The sequence below is a fragment of the Grus americana genome, chromosome 24 (genome assembly GCF_028858705.1).
Source record: "Grus americana isolate bGruAme1 chromosome 24, bGruAme1.mat, whole genome shotgun sequence".
In the NCBI taxonomy this organism is placed as follows: Eukaryota; Metazoa; Chordata; class Aves; order Gruiformes; family Gruidae; genus Grus; species Grus americana.
In genome coordinates this window covers 750,993-770,720 of record NC_072875.1, presented here as the reverse complement: position 1 = coordinate 770,720, position 19,728 = coordinate 750,993, and the positions used below count along the sequence as shown (strand labels likewise).

Below are 19,728 nucleotides of genomic sequence, written 5' to 3'. Positions count from 1 at the left end.
TCCTCCTGCATCACACCAAATAATGTCAAAGGAGGATTACAGACCTCCTGCAGGGACAGCTTTACGGTGGGGCAATAGAGAAGGATGGTTCATCCAGTCGGGTCAGTTCCTCCTATCCATCCCCAGCACCCCACAGAGATGCTGAAGGGATGAGAGACCGCTGGCCAGATTCCCTCTGCCCCCAGCCGCTGCAGACCTGTGCCATGCAGGGCACAAGCAGCCTCCCCAGCCTGGGACCCCCCGTCCTCCTGGGCTGGGAAAACAGCAAGGGGCTGAAGCTGTCTCTCCCCTTCTCACGCCCAGTAGCTGCTGTTCAACTGCCTTGGGATTGCTGCAGAGCAGAGAGCTGCCGCAGCTTTTGTGATGCCGGCCTGCGTGAATGGCTGCATCGGCCCCAGAGAAGGGGAGAAATCTGCGACTCAACGGCAGCCGGGAGGAAAGCAAGGGGATGTATCACGAGAGGTTTCATTCCTTAGTTAAACAAATTTTCACCTGAAACAATAATGTGGGTTAGGGAACCCTCACTGCAGCGCTCTGAATTCTCTGTGCTGGGATGGCTGTGCTCTGGTAATTAACACAATAGGTGTCTCAAATGCAAACTGGGTCCCAGCTCCAGTGGCTGGCGGCACCAGCTCACCCTGCATCAGAGCTGCCCTGATTTCATCTGACGTATTTGAAAAACAAGATGATCTCTAGGGCTTGCTCAGATTGGAGTACCTTTGTCCCTCTCTCATTTGTTTCTGCTTTTTGCACCGATACGCCTTGCTGGCCTGCGAAAAGGACTAAGCGAGAGCCATCGCGACCTCGAGCAATGAAGCTGCAAGACGCAAACCTTTTCCCAGAGGCCCTGAGGACCGTAGCCATCCATCTGAGGACTTACCAACTCATCCCTGCAGCATTCACAGGCAGCCTGACTTCTGCTCTTCCAAAAGATCTTTTTCCCCTGGTGCTGCCCCACCATCTCCCCCACACGCCTGTCTGCTGGTGGTGCTGTGTAACGCCCCAGGGCACCGGAGGTGGGAAAGAGCCTTCCCTTGGCTAGTGGTGGCCACTCGCTGCTCTCCCTCCGCCTCGTGATGGGCTGCTCCGTGATGGGCTGCTCCCGCTGTCCCCAGCCTTAGCGGCGCTAGCAGAGGGCAAGGGATGCCGGTGGAAACACAGGCCTGGGAAGCAGGTCACGACAACCGGCTCTTCTGGTTTCCTCCGTGATTCAGCTGAGGTGTGAGCGGTGCCCAAAGGATCCTTCTGGTGCCTCCCTGTAAACTTGGCTTTGTGGCTGGTACAGTTGCAGCCCGGAGGAGGGGCGACGCGAGGAGAGATGTGCCAGGCTCTGCCAGCATCGGCACCTTGTCGGCCACCAGTTAACTGCGCGCGTTTGCCTCGCGCTGGATGCGCTGCTGGATGCGGCAATGCCCCTGCTTTTCTGCGCGTCTCTCTGCAAATGGTTCCATGTGCGCCGGGCTGGGAGCTCTTGCTTGATTAACGCTGCCGGTTCAGAGAGCAAATAGCATTAACCGCGGTCGTCCCCTGGCTCTGGCCACGGGGCAGACACCCTCCTGCTCGTGGGCTGAGCTGGCTCTCAGTACGGCCTGCCGCCTCACCCGCACTGACACATACGGGAGCTCATCAATTCACACCAGGTTAAAACTCGACGGGTCGGTTCCACTGCAACAAGCGAGGTTTAAAGAGAAAATATAAGCAAAAGACACACTTTTGCTTCCTGAAATAGCTTGATGTTGTTGTTTCTAAGTTTTGGGAGGAGATAGGTAGGGGAAAGAAAAAATAGCAACTAAGACCTCAAACCAAAGGCCGAACAAAACTCCAGCAACTTTTTGTCTTTTGGAAGCTGCTTTGCGACATTAAAGCAGCTCTGTAGAGTACGAAAAGGACCAGACCCTGCAGTGACACACTTTGACTATTTCCAGCACTCCAGAGAGGTGTCGTACATCCCCAAAAAGGACCCCTCCCTCCAGCTGCAGCTAGGTTTGACCTAAGGCCTCCAGGTCACTACAGCTCAGTCGATACCGCTTTCAAGCGCCGTGATGGAAAAACCCTGTGTCAAAGCTTCAAACGCGTCTCCAGCTCTCCCCTGCTGAGGATCTCAAAGCACTTCGCAAAGAAAGACTCGGAGCCCGAGAGGTAGCCCAGTGATAGCAGACAGGAATTTGTCCCCAGACAGAGGGGAGCATTTGGAAATAGAGGCCCAGATCTGCAGACGCAGGACCAAGCACGAGATGAATGCCTCTGCTCTGCGTGGTTGCATCTCAAGCTGCACCGAGTTTCGTGGCAGGGATAAACAGACAGATTGTTAAAGACTTGTAAAGCATAAATTTAACTGCAAGCGTTCCTAACCCCTGAAGATCAGCCGCCTAGGATCTCTCCTCCCCAGTACCCCACGGCTTTTCAATAAGCCCTGTTCATACCATTACCTTGAAGCCCTAATGCCGTAGCCTGAGTTGATACCTGGCTAACGGTTCCAAATGGACAGGCAGGCAGATTTTCACGGAAAGCTGCAGGAACCCCGAACTGAATCCGTTCTGGACGATTGAGCCGATCACATTAAAGACAATTTGTAAAGCAGATTTTTATAAGGGACTCCTTACAGCTTTTACAGCAGGAAACTTTTATTTCCTCATCAGAAAAAAAGCTAACATTGTCAAGAAGGGGAAGGGAGTATACGTGGATGGGAACAAAATGATCAGATGAGCCTGAAGGTTCTCCAGAAAGCAGGTAGTGTCTCCTGCCTTCCTCTCATCCTTCTTGGGTGCTAGGTACCAAACCACATTTTCCAACAAAGTCCACAGCTTCTAAATCACTTATAATAAAGGACCCCAAGTTCCCCTCACCCCTTCTCCTTGATAAGCAAGCTTGTCTGCATTCAGAGCTTACGTATGGCTTGTTACACCTATCCCCGCAGCTGATTTTGGCACGATGCGCTGCGAACCTGAGGAACTACCTGCCTCAGTACGGCATTCAGACTTGTGGTTTAGCCAGGACTGTCAGTCCCTACTGCTGTGGCTTTGTGCAGCACCTAGCACAGTATTGTGCTGGGCCCTCCCTGCGGCTCTGGGATGCATCCACAGTACAAAAAAGCGCACAAATGAATGAAACGAATGAATGAATGAATACGTAATATAGGATCAGTCATTCCTGCAAATGTGGTGCATCCACCACTAAACTGGTCCAGCCGAGAGTCTCGCCCACACAGGCTTCAGGGTACTCGGTGATCACGAACGGGTCGGGAAGGATTGTCTTCCCGGAACATTGCAGAGCTGGCCGTACCCCTTGCTTGGCAAGGCACCACTAAATGCACCACTGGCTTATCCTGGCAGAGCTGTCAGCGGGACAGTGCAAGACAAACTACCGGGCTACTGCAGAGTGGCAGGAGAGGAGATTGCCTGACTGCTGGCAGCAATGCCTCAAGAACAGCCAAAAACAGAATAAGTAGGGAAAAAAGTCTCTCTTGACAGGGGAAGGTGAGATGCCAGGCTGCCCCAGGGTCACTGCCTGCGTGTCTCCTTGGTGAAAGCAATTCCTAGAGGGACTGGGGGAGCGTAAACCCTCTTTGGTTTACCCAGCGCAGTCACCACAGCATTACTCCACCTCCGGTGTCTTTCCCGGGGGTTGTGGGGAGGGTTTCCTGCATGGGGCTGCCCAGTAAAGGGATGAGAAGGAGGGAAGACCAGGTGAGGAATGGCATGGAAAGTTCTGAGACTCCTCGTGAGGAGCCAGAGCTCAGCCAGGCACCTGCCTGGAAGCACAGAGGAGTGCAGGGAGCCTGAGGCTGTCCCTTCAGTCACCTCTTTTTGCAATGCACAGCAGATCCCTTTGTCCTGGGAATACAGAGATATACCCAGACCTGATTTCTCATCACTCTGTTAACCTTTCCCCTCTCACGGTCTCCCTGGTTTCTAGACCCCCACCCCCTCCCATTTCACCTCTGTCCTCATCCATTTTAGCTGGACCATCCAGTCACTGCGCTCTGGTGATCTCCCACGCCCTGGATGGTATCATCTCCGTCTTTGCTAGCACCAGAGAACCCTGGGCCCTGGCATTTGCTCTGACGGCCGGTCCTTTGGCCCAGACCTTGCTAACTGCGGCCACATCTCAGAGTCACAGCCCAGCCAGCCTGGCTGCTCTTCTAGGATGCTGCCCCAGCCCAATGAGAGGAGGAGCAGAGGCAAATTCCACCCTGCCTTCACCGCAACTTCTCTCCAGCTGCAGATCCCACTCCTTCTGCAGGCACAGGCTGCCTCTTACCCCTGCAGAAGGCTGGACACAAGCCCGGGGGTGGCACATGTGCCCACTGCCACGCACTCCAGACCCAGCCACCAGGCACCTAGCCTCAAAAAGGCAAAAATCGGTTCTGTTTGCATTTCCCAGTTCCTCACAAGCGCTGTAAACCCAGACTGCTGGTCCCCCTTCCATGTCTCCGAGACAGCCGACTCTGGAAAGCCCTCCAGGATGGCATTAACCCATTCTGCACTGGAGCAGAATAAAACGGTCCCCCCCAGGGCACTTCACAAAGTGGGTCACTCTTCCGCTTCTAAGGACTGTGCTAGAGCCCAGGGCAGGACCAAGCCCTGAGGTGGGGACACACAGGCTGTTCTGCAGCCGCCAGGGCAGGTCGAACGAGCGGGGGAGAAGTCGATCCAAATCTTTGCCCATCTCCTCCTTTCCAGGGGTGGATCAGAACCAAAGGGATGGATCAGATGCCATCAGGCACCCAAGTGCAAAAGCAGCGAAAGGAAGGTCTGAAGCCTGGGAACAATCCAGCCTCTCCGCAAAAGAGCCCGTGGGAAGCGTGTGCGTTGAGGGGAGTGGGGATTTCGGGGGTGCTAGACAGCTGAAACCTTCCATCTCTCCTTCCGAAACATCTGTGCTCGTTACCCAGCCTTGTGGCTCCCTTCCCCGGGAAGCCTGGCTGCTATGCCTCGCTAGACGTTGCTCGATCCAAAAAGCAAACAAACCGCCTCAGCTCCCAGGACTCCGGAGCCCACTGCCTGCAGCTGCTTCCAAAACAAACGATCGTGTTGTTCCTCTCCAAGCCAGAGACGAAATCGGCCCCGACTCTCTCCCACCCTCACGCAGATGCTTCCACACCTGCTCCAGACCCGGGCGCGCACCCCAAAAAGCCGATCCCATCCTTCGCCGCCGCTCCGCAGCACTTCCCGCACCCCTTTCCCCCATGGGCACCCCGCAGCCCTCCTCCGGGGCTACCCCGACCCCCGCAGCGCCCCGGCAGAGCCCACCGCCTCCCGGGGGGACCGGCCGGCAGCGGCTCACCTGGTAGGAGCGCGGCCGCCAGGATGCAAACTCCGATAGTCCACCAAGATGCACGGCAACTTGTCTGCAGCTGTGAAGCCATGAGAGTTCCTTAGAAGAAATGGGCAGGGGTCGGTCTGGCAGCGTGGCTGGGGCCCCCCACCCTCCCCGCCCCCGGTGATGTTCAGGTCTGCTTTAAAAAAAAAAAAAAAAATTTAAAAAAAATTTAAAAATGTAGGTGCCGGAGGACAAAGAGGTGCTGCGCCCAGCAGGCAGGCCGGCGGGAGGACGGGCGGCCGGAGGAGAGCTTCGCACATCCGCAGGGGCCCGGGGAGTCGGCAGGGCGCGGGGCCCCTCTCCGCGGGCGTGGGGCGCTCCGGCCGCTGCGGGCGTCGGGGCAGCGCCGGTGCTTTCCCCCGGGAGCGAGCACGTCCGCAGAGCCGGGCGAGTGAGAAGGGGAGGGGAAAAATATACTTAAAAAAAAAGGAGAGAAAAAAGAAACGGGGAGGGGGGGGAGGAAAAACAAATAAAGAAAAGCGAGGGAGAGCCCTCCGCGGGCTGCTGCTGCCGCCGCTCGCAGCGCGGCGGTCCCGTGGCTCCGGCGGCGGGGCTCGGCAGCCCCCGCCCGCTGCCTGCCCTCCGCTTCCCGGGACGCCGGGAGCCCGGCGGCGCTCAGGCGGCGCTCAGGCGGCGGCGGCGAGCCGGCTGCGGCGCTCCATGGCCGGGCGGGGGGCGCGGGGCCGGGCCGGCCGCGGGGCGGGGGGCGCGGGCTGCCCGGGCTGCAAAGGCACGGCCGCCCGCTCGCACACGCACACACGCACACACTCCCGGGCGGGGCGGCGGCGGCGCTCGCCCTCTCCTGCGTGATGTCAGTGCACAGCGGAAGGAGGGCGCAGCGTTAACTCTTTGCCTGCCCCGCAGCCCGGGGCGCCGCCGCCGCCGCCGCCCGCCCCCTCGGCGCCGCCGCGGGCCGCTCTCGGGCAGCCGCCCCGCCACGGCGGGGATCGCCGCTCCCCGGGGCTGCGCCTGGCTCCGGGGGCTGCCCGCCTGGGCTCGCGGGAGGGGCGCGGGTGGCCGGGGTGCCCCCGCCTCGCCCCTCGCCTCTTCTCCCCTCCGGCTGGCTGCTGGCGGCAGCTGCCTTTTGTTCGGCGAGCGTCCGGCGTCCTGGCGGGGGACAATCGGGGCGCCTCTCTGTGGGTCTCCTAAGGTGCTCGCCGGCTGCGCCTCAGCACCCAGGCTTTGCGGACCTGAGGCTTGTTTTCTGAATTCCCTTCGAGATGGTGGAACGCCTGGGCCGTGGCTGCTGGCAGACAGCAGGCTACCTATCCGGCTATCGGTCCCACGTATAAAAACACCTTACATAAACGGCGGGCGAAATGCACATCGCTATCGTACGGAATCCAGATTTACGCTCATAAATGCTTTTGCGTGTAGATCCTAAGTAATACACAACGTCTTCACGGGGCCTACTGAAAGAGGGAGCTCGTCCTGGGCACGTTCCGCGTGCGCTGATAAGCGAGGGGATTGAGGATCGGCACAAGGGCCGATGCACTGGAGGAGGGAGGCACTGGTTTGCTCTGCTTTGTAACGGCCCTTATTATGTGGACACAGAGGCAGCCTTTGTGGCTCTTTTGCTAAGGAGGTATTTAGCCTGCTAATGCCAGCTCCTGAGCTGCCCTGGCCTCAACAAGGATGCTGAACTCCAAACAAAGATGTGAACAACAATGACAACAACCAACAACAAAGTCACGTTGATTTCAAGCTCCATTAGAACAACACAGGAACAAATCAATGCCTGGCAAGCAGAAAAGGACAGAATCAGTGGGGAAGGATACCACACATAGTGGAGAAGGGAAGGGGGGGGCAGCCAGCAGCTATAAAAAGATACCTCTAAGGACCCCTTCAGCAGTCTCCTCCTCCTTTTAATTCCTTTAGAAGTTAATTCCTGTTCGAGGGAAGGATGGGCAGCTCTGTAACAAAGCGGATTAGCTAGATACAAGGTTTGTTCCAAAATAACAAAAGTTATTACGCAGTAATGAGGTTTAATTAATAGATTCAGAGACTTTAAGACCACTGGGATTCCTCTGGACATCCTGCTTGTGGAGCAAAGGCTGCTGAACTCGCCCCAGTGATTTCGGCATCCTGCCTCTTCTGTAAAGTTGCAGGCCGGAGCTTAGGAGTGCAACCCTCTGTTCTCGTGGACAGGCAAGCGATGGAGAGCTCCTGGCATCCTTGCAACAGTCGTTTCAGTGGTTGGTTTTCCTGTCCTTGGAGTGTTTATCTGGATAGTTTCACCTTTAATCCATAAAATCTCATTATTTCTTTTCCCATCTCCATTAAAGAGATACCTCCAATGAGGCATTACTCCCCTGGGCAGGTCTCCCTAAGTTGTGATCGGGTCCCCCACATGACACGATGTTCCGACCTACATTTTTCACGGCGTGATTGGTAGTCTCCCGTCTCCCTTTTAAAGTATTGCCGCCGGCACCTGAGCTAGCCTCTGCTGCGACGTGTGGGGCAGGCTAGCTCAGCACTATTGCTTTAAGCTTTCTGCAAACCCAGGCAAAGACGTCTCGGGATGGTTACCCTCACTTCACGCATTCGGGGTTTCCTTCACAGGCCCAGCAGCCAGAGGTTTTCCTCTGTGAAGGGAAAGCGAATAGCCAAAGGTGTGACTATGCAGTACACCGGGCAGGTCTGCTCTCACCCTTGGCAACCCTTTGGTGCACTGCTGGGCTGTGGGGAGCAGTGATGGTTTGGCAAACACTGAAGTTGCCTGAGCTGTTCGCTGTGAGGGCCAGGAAGGGGAACGCTGTTCCTGGGGGCTTGCGGGTGACACAGAATGGACATGGCAAACACATGAAATCTCCCCGTTCCTCCTTGTTGCAAACTCAAAGCTGAAATCAATCACAGAAAGAAAAACTCAGAGTCAATCATAGCTTGATCTGAGCAAGGTGACATTTCAGTGCTACGTCTGGGGTATGATTAAGGTTTCCCTTCAAGAACATGGGGAGATTTGATAGAGCCTTGGGCCTTGGCCTCCCAAATGGCACAACTCAAACATTTGAGACGAAAATGTAAATCCAGCAGCAGCAGCAGCAGCGGCAGACCATCAGCCCTGGTGCATCAGGCCTAACTTATTGAGCCAAAATGTATTATTTTCATGATCCTGTGCAAAGCAAAACCCATCACATTTGGCACAGTTCTGGCTGTTAACTTCTTAGATTTATTACACAGTGCCATGGGGCCCCTGTTCTGCAGCTTTTTGTGAGTCCAAAATTTCCGTGAAGCCCAAGGGGACTTCTGTATGAGCAGGAAAGGCAGGAGCAGAATACTTTGGTTTGGCAGGTTTTGTTATTTCTAGGGGAGGAAGATCATAATATGTAACATATTTAATTGCATCATACTTATTTTTTTGATTTGGGGAGGTCTCTGTTTGCATGTCCTCTGAGGGGCTGATGGGGCTGCCTTCTGCTTTGCTGTATCAGCCGGCTTAGCCAATTGTTTCCTTGTTTCTAACCCTCGCAGCAGAAAGTTTCTGAAGCGCATCCCAGCCAGAGAGATGGAAGCAGGAGCCCTAACTACTTTACATACCATGGTGCCTGCAATAACAGGGCAGGGGTTTCAAAGGTTGCCCATCCTTTCCGCTCCTAGTACGGGAACACGTGAACCACTCTGAGGCTCAGAAATCCCATTCATGGATCTATAAACATATTCCACTAGAAAGAGAGAAAAAACCAACCCACCTGGTGCTTCAGGACTGGGCTGTGAGGAATCCCCCATTCCCCAGGGAAAATCACTCCTAATAATGTACAGAAGTGATATTTACCCCTTCTTGATTTTTCGGGATGGTAGAAGTCTCATTTTAGATGGCAACTGGCCATCAGAACAGAGATCCAAAAGTTATACAAGCCCCTTCCTCTACACCTCTGTGAAATCTGTTTTAGGCACAGATACTAGAAATGGTGTAGTAACTTGGCTGACACTTACATAAGTTGTCATGCTAATATAGTTCTTGAAATTGCAATTAAAGCATGAAACAACATTTGGCTGAAAAAAAAAAAAAAAAGGCTTGCTTGTAGTCGAGCTCTGTTTTGTCCGCCCAGCATTTTGGCTGTTCAGCCAGCACAAGAGTTTTCTGCTGATGCTGACATGTGAGGTAACGTCTCTGCAGCAACCTGCTGTAATAGGACGTTTCAGGCGCACCTCCCAAAATCCTTCCCGCTGGCTAACGTGGTTGAGCATGGTGTTTTGGCAATGTGCAGGAGGACACGGGGTGGGTTTGGTAAGGGTTCTACAATGGCACAACTCCTTTGGACGGGGTCTTCCCCGGCAAGCTGATACACATCCTTCCCTGGGGCTCAACAGTTGCTGGGATGCAGTCAGGGCAAAGTGGCTCTGGCCAAATCTTTGTCAAAGCAGCTCCTGTCTGCTCTGGGGTGAGCACAGCGCATCCTCAGGAACAATGGGTCTGGGCTGACGGGTAGCCCTCAGGGGACCACCGCCACAGAGAAGGAAATGCCACTCGGGAATTCCCCCACACTGGAGATCTCCAATTCCTCCACTGTGCCTCCGCTCCCCTTCCCCAGCAGCGGCCGCTTTCCAGTGGTTCTGTGCACACACACGGTCTGGCAAGGCCCTGCGATTTGAAAGGCTCGGCGGGAATGGACATCTTACATTATTTTTTACAATTACGATTACCGGAGGGGATTGGAAAGAGGGAAGAAGTGGGGGGGGGAGGAATTGCTCTTTAAAACATTTCTCAGTGGGTTTTTTCAGCTGCTTTTGTTTGATGAAGAGCCCACAGCAGAGGCCTGTCATTCTGAGCTGGGAGCACATTTGACACTCCTGTCTCCGCCGTGTACCTGGTGTGTATTTGCTGCAGTGCTGATTACATTAACTTCTGTGTTTATAAACATTTTGATCAGTGCAGAAGGCTGTGCTGAACAGAATTTTAAAGCCGGCATCAGTTTTATTTTTGCTTTTTCATCTGTAAACACACATAATGTGTCTGCAGCGCAGTCAACAATGAGGGATCAGAGGTGCAAAGGGCTTCCTGAGCTGATTCTCTGCTTGGCTTCACTTCTGAGCTCTCCTGATACAGCCTCCTGCACGCTTACATGGACGCACATACATACGCACATATGTACACCGTACAGACAGCAGACGCCCCTTCTGATCTGAAGGCACCATCCTTTTAAAAGGCAATTTGGTGCCGATAGTCACTCCTGTCCTGCTGTTCTCTGGATAGGGCCAGCAGCTGGAGAAGAAATTGTATCTGAACTGGTGAGGAAATTGCCTCACAGTTAATGGAAGGTGATGCAAGTTGTAAGCAGCCAGCAAACAGCAGTGGGTTTTTTCCATCCCCCTCTGTTGAAGGGTTTGTAATAGCCTTGCTGCAATGCTGTCTGAGTGCCTTAACCCTCTCAATCCCCACAGCACCCCCTTGTGAGGCAGGAATTAAACCGTAATCCTCATTACACATGGAGAAAAGAAGCCCAGGGAGATTAGGAACCCCAGCCTAGCAGAAAGCAGTATTCGTTCTGCTACAGGCTTTCAGTGGAAAGTGGCTTGAAGTGCAAGGCTGGTGGGCTTGGGAGGGCCCACGTTTTGGAAATGCCCAGCAACGGCTGATCTGAGTGTCTTTCGGTGCAAGCAGCCACAAACTGGGGGAGAATTTGGGCAGGAGTGCTCTCGCATGGGTGAGACTGCTGCAAGCAGCATCCGCGTCTGGTTCAAACCACTACACATTGCAGCTCTTTGGTCCCCTCTTTTCGTCTCGGCTTTCTGTGTCAACACACACCTTCCACAGTAAAGTTACCGCTGGGAGATGTTTTTAATTTTTTGCTCCTCTCCGAGCCAGGCAGAGGAAGGGATGGAGGCTCCATCTGTTCCTAGGTTAGGAAAAGGGCACCAAGCCTTTCGAGTGCTCTTGAGGTGTCTCCTGGCTTACAGTCGCGGGAACAGGGGTCACATCTCCCGCGCAGGCAGTGCCGGAGCAGAAGGGGGAGTGCCGGCCGATCCCACCCTTCCCGCGACAGGGGCCGTCGGGGCAGATGCACGCCCATGCAGAAATGCAGGAGCGCGTTTCTGGTGGGGCACACGGGCCGAGCACCTCGCGAGGAAAAAGGCAGGCGAAACCGGCCGGCGCCTCGGCGCAATTCCCCGCGGGAACCCGAGAGCCGGCCCCAGGCACCGCTGCACCAAAGCGCAACTGCCGAGCACCACCTAGTGTCAGCAGGGCCGGCTCCGCCGCCCCCGCCCCGAGGAGCCGCCGCGGCCCGGGCGGGAGCCACCTGCGCACCGGGGCCAGCCGCCGGTCCCGCCGGGATGGAGCGCGGCGCCAGAGGGGCCGCGGCCGGTGCTGCCTCACACCCGCGCCGCATCGAGCCCTGACGGAGCCGTCGGGTCCCGGCGCTGCAGCCTTTCCCCAGGCCGGGCAGGAGCGCGGGCTGGCGCGTGCCGGGTATCGGCTGCTTGGCGGTGGGGTCGATGCGTACGCGAGCGTGTTCCACGTCGGCCAAGAACAATTGCTTCGGCAAAGCGGCTTAAATGCTTGATAGAAGGAGCTATCATATTTCTTGACAGAGCTGACATCTAAGGAGGAATTAAAAGGTCTGTCTTACTCGCGTGCGCACAAACGTGCGGCCCTGCGCTTGGGGTTGTGTGTGTGCGTATGCACGCGTAGCGTGCCAGTGCTAGGCAGAGGATTAGACACAGCATCCACAGAGATACGATGGCATAGAGAAGGAAAATGTAGAGGAGAAATATGACATGAAATCAACAGACATATTTCAAAGGGCATGTGTTCCTGGCATTGCTAATGAGGTCCAGCAAGCGGAATTCTCTCTCTTCTCTTCAAGACTTGTCCCTCAGCTCCAACATCCGAACCACTACGCTCTCCGGCACTGGCACAGCTCATTCAGAGCGTGCACAAGCCTCAGCGGTTACTGTATTAGAAAATAGCATGCATTATTGAACAGCACTGTAGCCCTGCCCTCCTGAGCGCCTTGGCAGTGCCCATGCATGGCAGGGAAGGCAGGACACAGAGTCCCAAACCGATACCCAGAATAGCCTTCTGACTGAGCATTTCAGAAGCTGCTGTGCAGTCGTCCATGAGGGAAAAGCCACAGAGAGGATTTCTTCTGAACTGGAAATTCACTGACACGCTCTGCTTCGGATTTGAAGCAGGATCAGAACTTGCTGTAAATTTGCAAGTGGAAATAAGCCCTTTGCTTTTAGTAGTTGGACAAATAGGCTTCTTTTCTTGCCTTAGCTCTTCTGGGGCCTGATCATAGGGTGAGAAGGCAAGAGGTTCACAGGCCCGTCTCATTTGCAGGCTGTCAAGTCAATAGCGCAGGAGCATAAATTTGATGCCATGGCAGTAGAGCTGCTGCTGTGACCAGGGAGTGGCAGCCACCACAGCGAGTCCGGAGGGGCACGTTGCCATCAGCAGGGTAACTCTACTGTCACTCTGCTGGAATCCCCGGGGTTGGACCAGATCAACTCCCCCCGTCAAGGTGAACCTCTGGAGCAACTCCATTGCATTACCTTTAGCAAATCTGCAGCAAATCTCGCCCAGACATGGGTGCTTGTGGTGTAAATCTGGAATGAGTTGAGCACAACCGCTGCTGTGACCACGGAGCAGACCTACGTGTGGGGCAGCGCGGCAGCCCCCTGCCTGTCCGCGCTGGAGCGGCTGGACACCGAAGGCAGCCCAAGATCCATTCCCAGCTGGCACAGCTATGCAGGTGCGGGCTCTGTTAAAATCCACAACCAGGTGGGGAAACACTTCTGCTGCACAAGCAGCTTCCCCTTCAATCCTTGCCACGTGCTTCTGAGGCACATTCAGCAAAGACTGTCCCCTCTCTCCCCCCCTCTTCCAGCCAGGCCATTAATTTCCGGCTGTCACAAACGAGCTGTTTCTCTGCGAGCGGGGCCCTCTGCCCCCTGCGCCGGGCGAGGCAGGCATCAGCCTTGTCAGCATCAGAATCGGCCACAGGAATCAACACGTCCTGGTGATGCTGATTTATCGCCCTCTAGGTTGTCAGCATAAATACTTGATAAATACAGATATGAATAATACAGCCTGAGTTTACCTTGTCGGCATTAATGAATCTCCTGTTGGTGAGCAGGGGGAGACTATTGCCAGCCCGTGCATGCAGTGGAGGTCTCTTGTGCACGCTCCTCCACCGTCCCGGGGAAGGCAAGGGTTTTACTCCAAACAGTGCTTTCCCGAACCTAGAATAATCGCCCTTGCAGCCTGTTTTCTAAATGCCAACTGGGCCTGGCTGATGGCTGTTCAGAGGAGTTTTGCTGCAGTCTGAGGAGTTAGCGATGTGAATTTGGAGGGACTCCAAGGGAAATGTTTCTGTCAGCCCGGAGTAGCTGCAGAGGGGCCAGTGAAATGACGTTACCGTTCTCTTTCAGAGGACAAACCTCTCCTCGCGGGCCAGTTCCCTCCTCCTGTCTAACTGTAGGAGCAAATCATTCTCCTCCAACCATGAGCTTCTACTTTCTTCTGCAGATGCTGGAGGGAGGAGGTCACCTTCCTTATACTGAGCTCCTAGGAGACCGCGAGACCTTTCCGAAGACACTGGATAGGGAGGCTTTTCCCATCTCCCCGGGAGAGCTGCTGGCCTGGCACTGACGACGAGCATTTGTCCCCGTGGCAGGTCTACCCAAACTTTCACTTAACCAGCCAAAGAGCCAGGCTCTGCCTGCTACTTCCGACTAGCTGTTTGGTTGGGGGGGTTTTTTGTGATGGAAAAAGATACTGGGAAAAATTTGTTAGATCCATGGTACTTTACAGCCTCCCCAGGAGAAGAAAGGGTTCACGCAGGCCGGAGGCTTGGGGGAGCCAGGTTTATTTGCCCTGCCTTCTAGAGTCTGGGGATAATGTGAGTATACTTCAAAGTGCTGTGGGACCCTGCCATCCTGGGCACCCAGTAAGAGCTGCGGACTGACTTCATGAGTCATCTCTTTCCAAGCAGGGAGAAAAATGTCACATTACATTTTTGTTTGCAAATTTTTCAACTGTGTAGCTTGAGTTCTCGACACAAATGAGCTTACAATGGAAACTGTCTGCAGGGCTGAATTTTCCATGGCCATGTTTTTGGTGGAGACTTGGTGGCGTTTCTGGGTTTCAAACCCCCTCTCATGAGTGACAACTAAGCTAGCATCTACATGGATTTCAGGGTAGTAAAATTCAGTGTGTCTTCCAGACATCTGTGGCAAGAAGACAAAAATCTTTTAGCGGCAGAAATGGACTCCTGAGTTCAGCCTGTATTTCTGACACATATTTTCCCATGTAATTTTCTGTGTGGTGTTCAAGGCCAGCTAGAGCTCAGTTATGGGGTTTTTTTACCCTGATATAAACAGTTGGGTGAGAATTCACTTTGCAGCACAGCTGCCAATGCCTGTTTATGATATCTATTCTGCTAGTGTATCTGAGCATCTGGGTCAGAGTCTTCACCATTTCATGCCTCAGCTTACCACCGGGCAACGTGTCACAGCTAACAGGAAAGTTCGGAGGCCAAAAGCCCTTAGTGGCTGGAACATGGTCAGCCAGAGCTTCGATAAATGAATAGATGGTTTCCATCTGGAGCGTTACGGGAAACTGGACCTCTTTGGAGGTGATGTGCTGTGCGACGGATAACAGCAGGGACAAGCTCTTAAGGGCTTTCTGTCCTTCTGTGGGCAGCAAAAGTTTCTTTTATCTTATAAGATAACCTGAGAGGAGCAAGACTATGGGCTCACTCCAGTTGTCAAGTGATTTTTTTAATGTATTTAAATACTCTTACAGTGTCTGTTAATGAAACTTTGGTGACCCTGGGGCTCCTGAGGGAATCCATCTGCATCTAAGTGATGGAAAATGAACTCGTTAATGGCTGGGGCCTGCTCAGTCAATATAGGAAATCGATCCCTAGTGATGAAGGGCTGTATGAGAAGGGGCTTGGCTAAGTGGGTTTTATCCTCAGGATGAGTAGGGGTGGGTGGGTGGACGGGCAGTGCTGAGTAGCGACTGATGCAGAGCATCGGATGGTGGCTGGGAAAATGCCTCGCATTTACTGCTAACTGCAGAGATTTAGAAGGGCTTGCCAAACTGAGATACTTGTGCCTGAAGGACACGTGAAAAGCCTGCGTGAGATCTGATTGCAGTCTCTCTACTTCTCTTTTCCATGCTTGTACACCACCTAGCACCATGGTGGGTCTTCTTTCCCTTCCTTCCTAGCTTCCCTCCAGATGTCTCTCCAGAACCAACCCTGCTCCCATCAAACCTAATTTCCTCCTGTCACAAATGATTCATCATGGGGAACAAGACTAGAGCTCCTGGAAGCGCTCACACTGTGGATAATAACAGAGGATAAAGGCTGGCACTACCAGAAAGCCATTCGAAAGCCACGCACCAGGTGCCTAGGTCCTCTGGGAAGTGCTCTGGAGCAGTGTGGAGCATCTGTCTTGCATCTGACAGGAGTTATTCTGAAGAAGGGCTTGTCCTGATCTTGCCTTCACTTAGGCTAGCAAACTCCCATAAACTCCATTTCCAGTGACGTTGGGACACTTGCCTCTCCGCCATTCTCCCTTTGCTAAATCTCTTCACCTCCGGCTCTACGCCCTTCCTGCACTGCAACAGGGACCCAGGTTCCCCGCCTCGTGCCGAATTGTGTACGAGCAGGGAGTCGCAGCTCCAAGGGTACTTGGAGCGGTAGAGTTACATCATCGAGGGGAAAATGTAAAGGGCAGACCTTTACCTGGCTATCTGGCTACCTGCTGCAGGAAACGGGAATTATCTGGGCGGCTGTGGAGACCCATTGCTCCTGCTTGAGGGGAAAGGTGTGAAGGTGGGGAGAAGGACGACGAATTAGAAGAGGGAAGGAGGGAACAGGAAGCATATTTTTCTGCATTTGGGAATGCTGTGTGTGCAATCCTCCTGTACACACCATCCGTGCAGTGGTAAAACCATGTTGGGTCTTTTAAGAGAACTGATCCACCCCTTCATCTCTCACGCAGGGCAAAACACGTACCACAGAGCTGGGAACAGAGCCCCAGACAGAGTAAATTGGTCATGTTCTGCTGGTATCCACAGGGTGATGCTGATTTTCATTACAGAGGCGGATGGCCCAGCGAGATCAGAACAGCAGGGCTGCCTATGCTTTTACTCAGGGTCCCTTTATACCCCCCTCCTCTGCTTCAGGGGGATCGCCCTGATTTAAAGCAGCTAAACCTTCAGGGGGTGTGTGAAAAAGGCAAGTTTGGAAACGTGAGCAAAACCTTTATGGCTTCGAAGCAGCTTTGGACAGCTGCAAGGTACTTTGAGATCTTCAGCAGGCAGTTGCCAAAGATGAGCAGTTTTATTATGACGTGATTGGTGCTATGCCCTTCGATGATTCGCACGTCCCGTGGGTCAGATCCTCAGCTGATAAAAGCTGGGAGAACCGAACTGATTTATGTCCGCCGAAGATCACCTGCAGCAAGCCCACGTTATACCATTTGATGAAGAGTCTGCTCTCTCTCTCCTCTCTCCACTTGCCTTTAGTCACTAAAATCTGCTTCGTTAACAAACTCTCCCTAATCACCGCTCCTGAGCAGCGGAGCACTTTGCCCAGTGGGGCTCTGCGTGAAGCTTCTGCCCAAGGATCGTTCCAGCGAGCATAATGTACACTTTAATGACTTTGCTTCTCCTTAGCCAGTTGTTGGAGAATATGGAGCGGTGATTCTGCAAAGCTCGCTGTGCCGGGAGTCTCTCATGGGTGGCTGGATGTTAGCTGTGAATCTGCTCGTGTCCTGAGCCTGAAATTTTCCTTCATTAAACAGGGGACAATCTTTTAGCTAAAGGCATTTTTGCAGAGTCAGAAGGTGAAGGCTAGGGGGATGGTGGAGGCGATACTTCAGGTTTTAGGGATGTCATGGAAAGAGTTTAGGGGTCTTTAAGGATTTCATTTTTGTGCCAGGCTTTGGCTGGAGATTTTTGCAAAAAAAAAAAAAAAAAAAAAAAAAAGCTTCCAGGAAATAGATTTTCCTGATCTGGAAGCAATTCGATTTTGGCTATGCCACGAGGGAGGGAGAGATGGGTATTGCAAAGAGCAGGTTCAGACCTGGAAGCACGATCAGGATATGTGCTCCGCAGTGGCTGTCGATGCTCTCCGCCCCGTGGGCTGTGCTTGCAGCCCCGCTCTGTCGGCACGGCTGACGAAGACCCGCGCCCAGCCCCGCGATGCAACGTGAAAAGTATAATTTAAGCTGTTCTATTCCTACCCTGGCATGGAGCCATTTGAGACGTAAGAGACTCCCCCACAAAACCCCTTGCAGCAGCATTTTTGCCGTGGGGAGCCACGCGCTCTGCTGGGGGAGCAGCAAAGCTGTGAGGAGCAGTCCAGCCAGCATTATCCTGTGGGCGGCTTGTTTTTCATCCTTCCCACCCTCTCGGTGATGATGGGGCCTATTTTTCTCCCCTTCCATGTGCAGAAATAGCTTGCATTTGTCATAAATCACCTCAGCTGCAGATGGTGAGTCACTGGTTGATCAAAGGCAAGACCCTTTTCGAGGTCTGAGGGGAAGACGAGGTGCTTCAATAAATCATTAGGAATTGGCTGTAAAGAGAGTTTCCCTTGGTTTTAACGGGAAAACCTCACACACGTACCCCTCCTTTGTCCCCCACGCCCCCTGGCTCGTGTAGCGCAAATTGCAAATTTTAGTGACGTGAGTGGGGATACCTGATTTGGGATCCCTGTTACAGCTATTCCTGGGCACTGGGCTGTAGTTTCCTGCCCCAACCGACGAGTCTGTCCAGCAGCAAGGGGAAAAGTGCTATAGCTGCGGGGGATAGACATGAGCGAGCGCCTCTGCTATGAGCGGGGAGTGAGAAAGGACACAAAGCGTCGGCGCGTGCCATTTACCAGCAGGCAACAAGATAAGAAATGCAGAGTCCAACAAGATCAGCATCAGCCGGGCATGAGGTTGGCGTGAGCTAGCGTAGTGGTGACAGGAGCTGGGATGCAAGGTGAGATAAACCACAGGCCCGTGACATGCGCGCACCGGGAGCCAAGACACCACGCTGTGTACCTACGGCAAGGTGGGGTGAGGTGGCGCTGAGCAGGACTGCTCGCCCAGACGACACCGGCACTGGGGAGAGGAGGAGAGACTGAACCCAAGCCACGCATCTGCCAGCGTCATGACTGCAGCGTCCTGCCCAGGAGAGAGTGCTGGGTTTCACAGGAAGGGAAGATGGTGTGAGAGCTGTCAAGGGAAAAGGGAAAGGCCCGGAATTGTTCCTGTACACCACACGCTCCTCTCCGCACCCCCTGCATGTCTGGAGCCGGCCTTTCTGGGAAGGAAGGGATCAATGGCTCTTGAGTCAGAGACTCCACTGAAAGCTGAGCAGATGAAGCGTTTGCCATCTGTGAACAAGTTGTTCTGATTGAATTAGGGAACATTTAACATTTACAGATAATTAGAAACAGCCACCCATTACAAAGGGAGCGCGGCAGCAGAGAGAAGGGAAGCTTTTGAAAGGCGATTGGAAGCTCCTTGACACATCAGCCAGGGGAGCTTTTCAGACACAACTTCTGAGCATTTCCAAATGCTTTGTGCTGTTACCTCCCCAGATCTTGGGAGCCAAGTACCCATCTCTGTCTCTCTCTTCTGTCCTCTCCATCACGTTTTAACTGCCTTTTGCCTTTTTCTCCCAGACAGTGCTCAGCCAGCTGCCTTTCTGGGAGATTTTTAACAGGGTGTCCCTTTTGGTCCCATACCGGGCTGTCGGCTGCGAAGCAAAAGGAAAGGAAATTTGCTTTTCTTCTCCATGACTGTCACGACCTCCTTGGCCTGGATCTGGGTGGCGCAGCCATGGGGAGGGACAGCTCCGAATGCAGAGGCTCCTAGGCTGTCCTGACCTCTACAGGATAGACCCGGCCGTAAAGCTGGTTAATATTTTTGGCAAACTAACTCTACTACATAGAAAGATAAATACCTTTGGAATAGAAAAATACAAATTTTTGGTTACACATTTCAAAAAAGAAAGTAAAATATGTAGAATGGTCTCTTTTCCACTCAAGAATAGCTTCCCTCTTAGAAATTTCTCTTTTTTTCTTGTGTTTCCTTAATATGTTTTTACATCAACAGTATTAAGAAAAGCATGTTTCTCATACTTTTCTTTTGAGAGAAGAAGCAGCTACTGAAAATTTAAAATTCCCCAAAACACAAAAAGAGATGATTTCCTTCCCAAATTTCCTCTGAAAAATAACTGACATTTCTCAAGCAGCTCGAGCAGTAATTGCGCTTACATCAGTGACGGTAATTGCATTGCATCTGCTGCAGAGAGTTACCCAAGAGGTGAAATCACAAAGCTGCAGCTGCCCTTTCGCTGGAAGAAGCCTCAGCGATGGCTCTGTGGCAGCGGCTCCGTGACCCGAGCCCTGCTCCCAGCACCAGGGGCGACTCCACGAGCAGAGGCAGCTGCAG

At 53.5% G+C, this 19,728-nt stretch overlaps 1 protein-coding gene across 4 annotated transcripts in view; it reads right to left on the bottom strand.

Moving 5' to 3' along the window:
• The window catches only part of NECTIN1 (nectin cell adhesion molecule 1), a 108,810-nt gene extending 102,719 nt beyond the window's left edge, over nucleotides 1–6,091 (bottom strand). For all 4 annotated transcript variants that reach the window (XM_054803153.1, XM_054803156.1, XM_054803157.1 and 1 more), the window contains exon 1: nucleotides 5,287–6,091. In XM_054803153.1, the coding sequence (XP_054659128.1) occupies nucleotides 5,287–5,368 (82 nt within the window). In that variant the 5' untranslated portion in view covers nucleotides 5,369–6,091. The remainder of the gene's footprint in view (nucleotides 1–5,286) is intronic.
• Nucleotides 6,092–19,728: the final 13,637 nt, after the last annotated feature.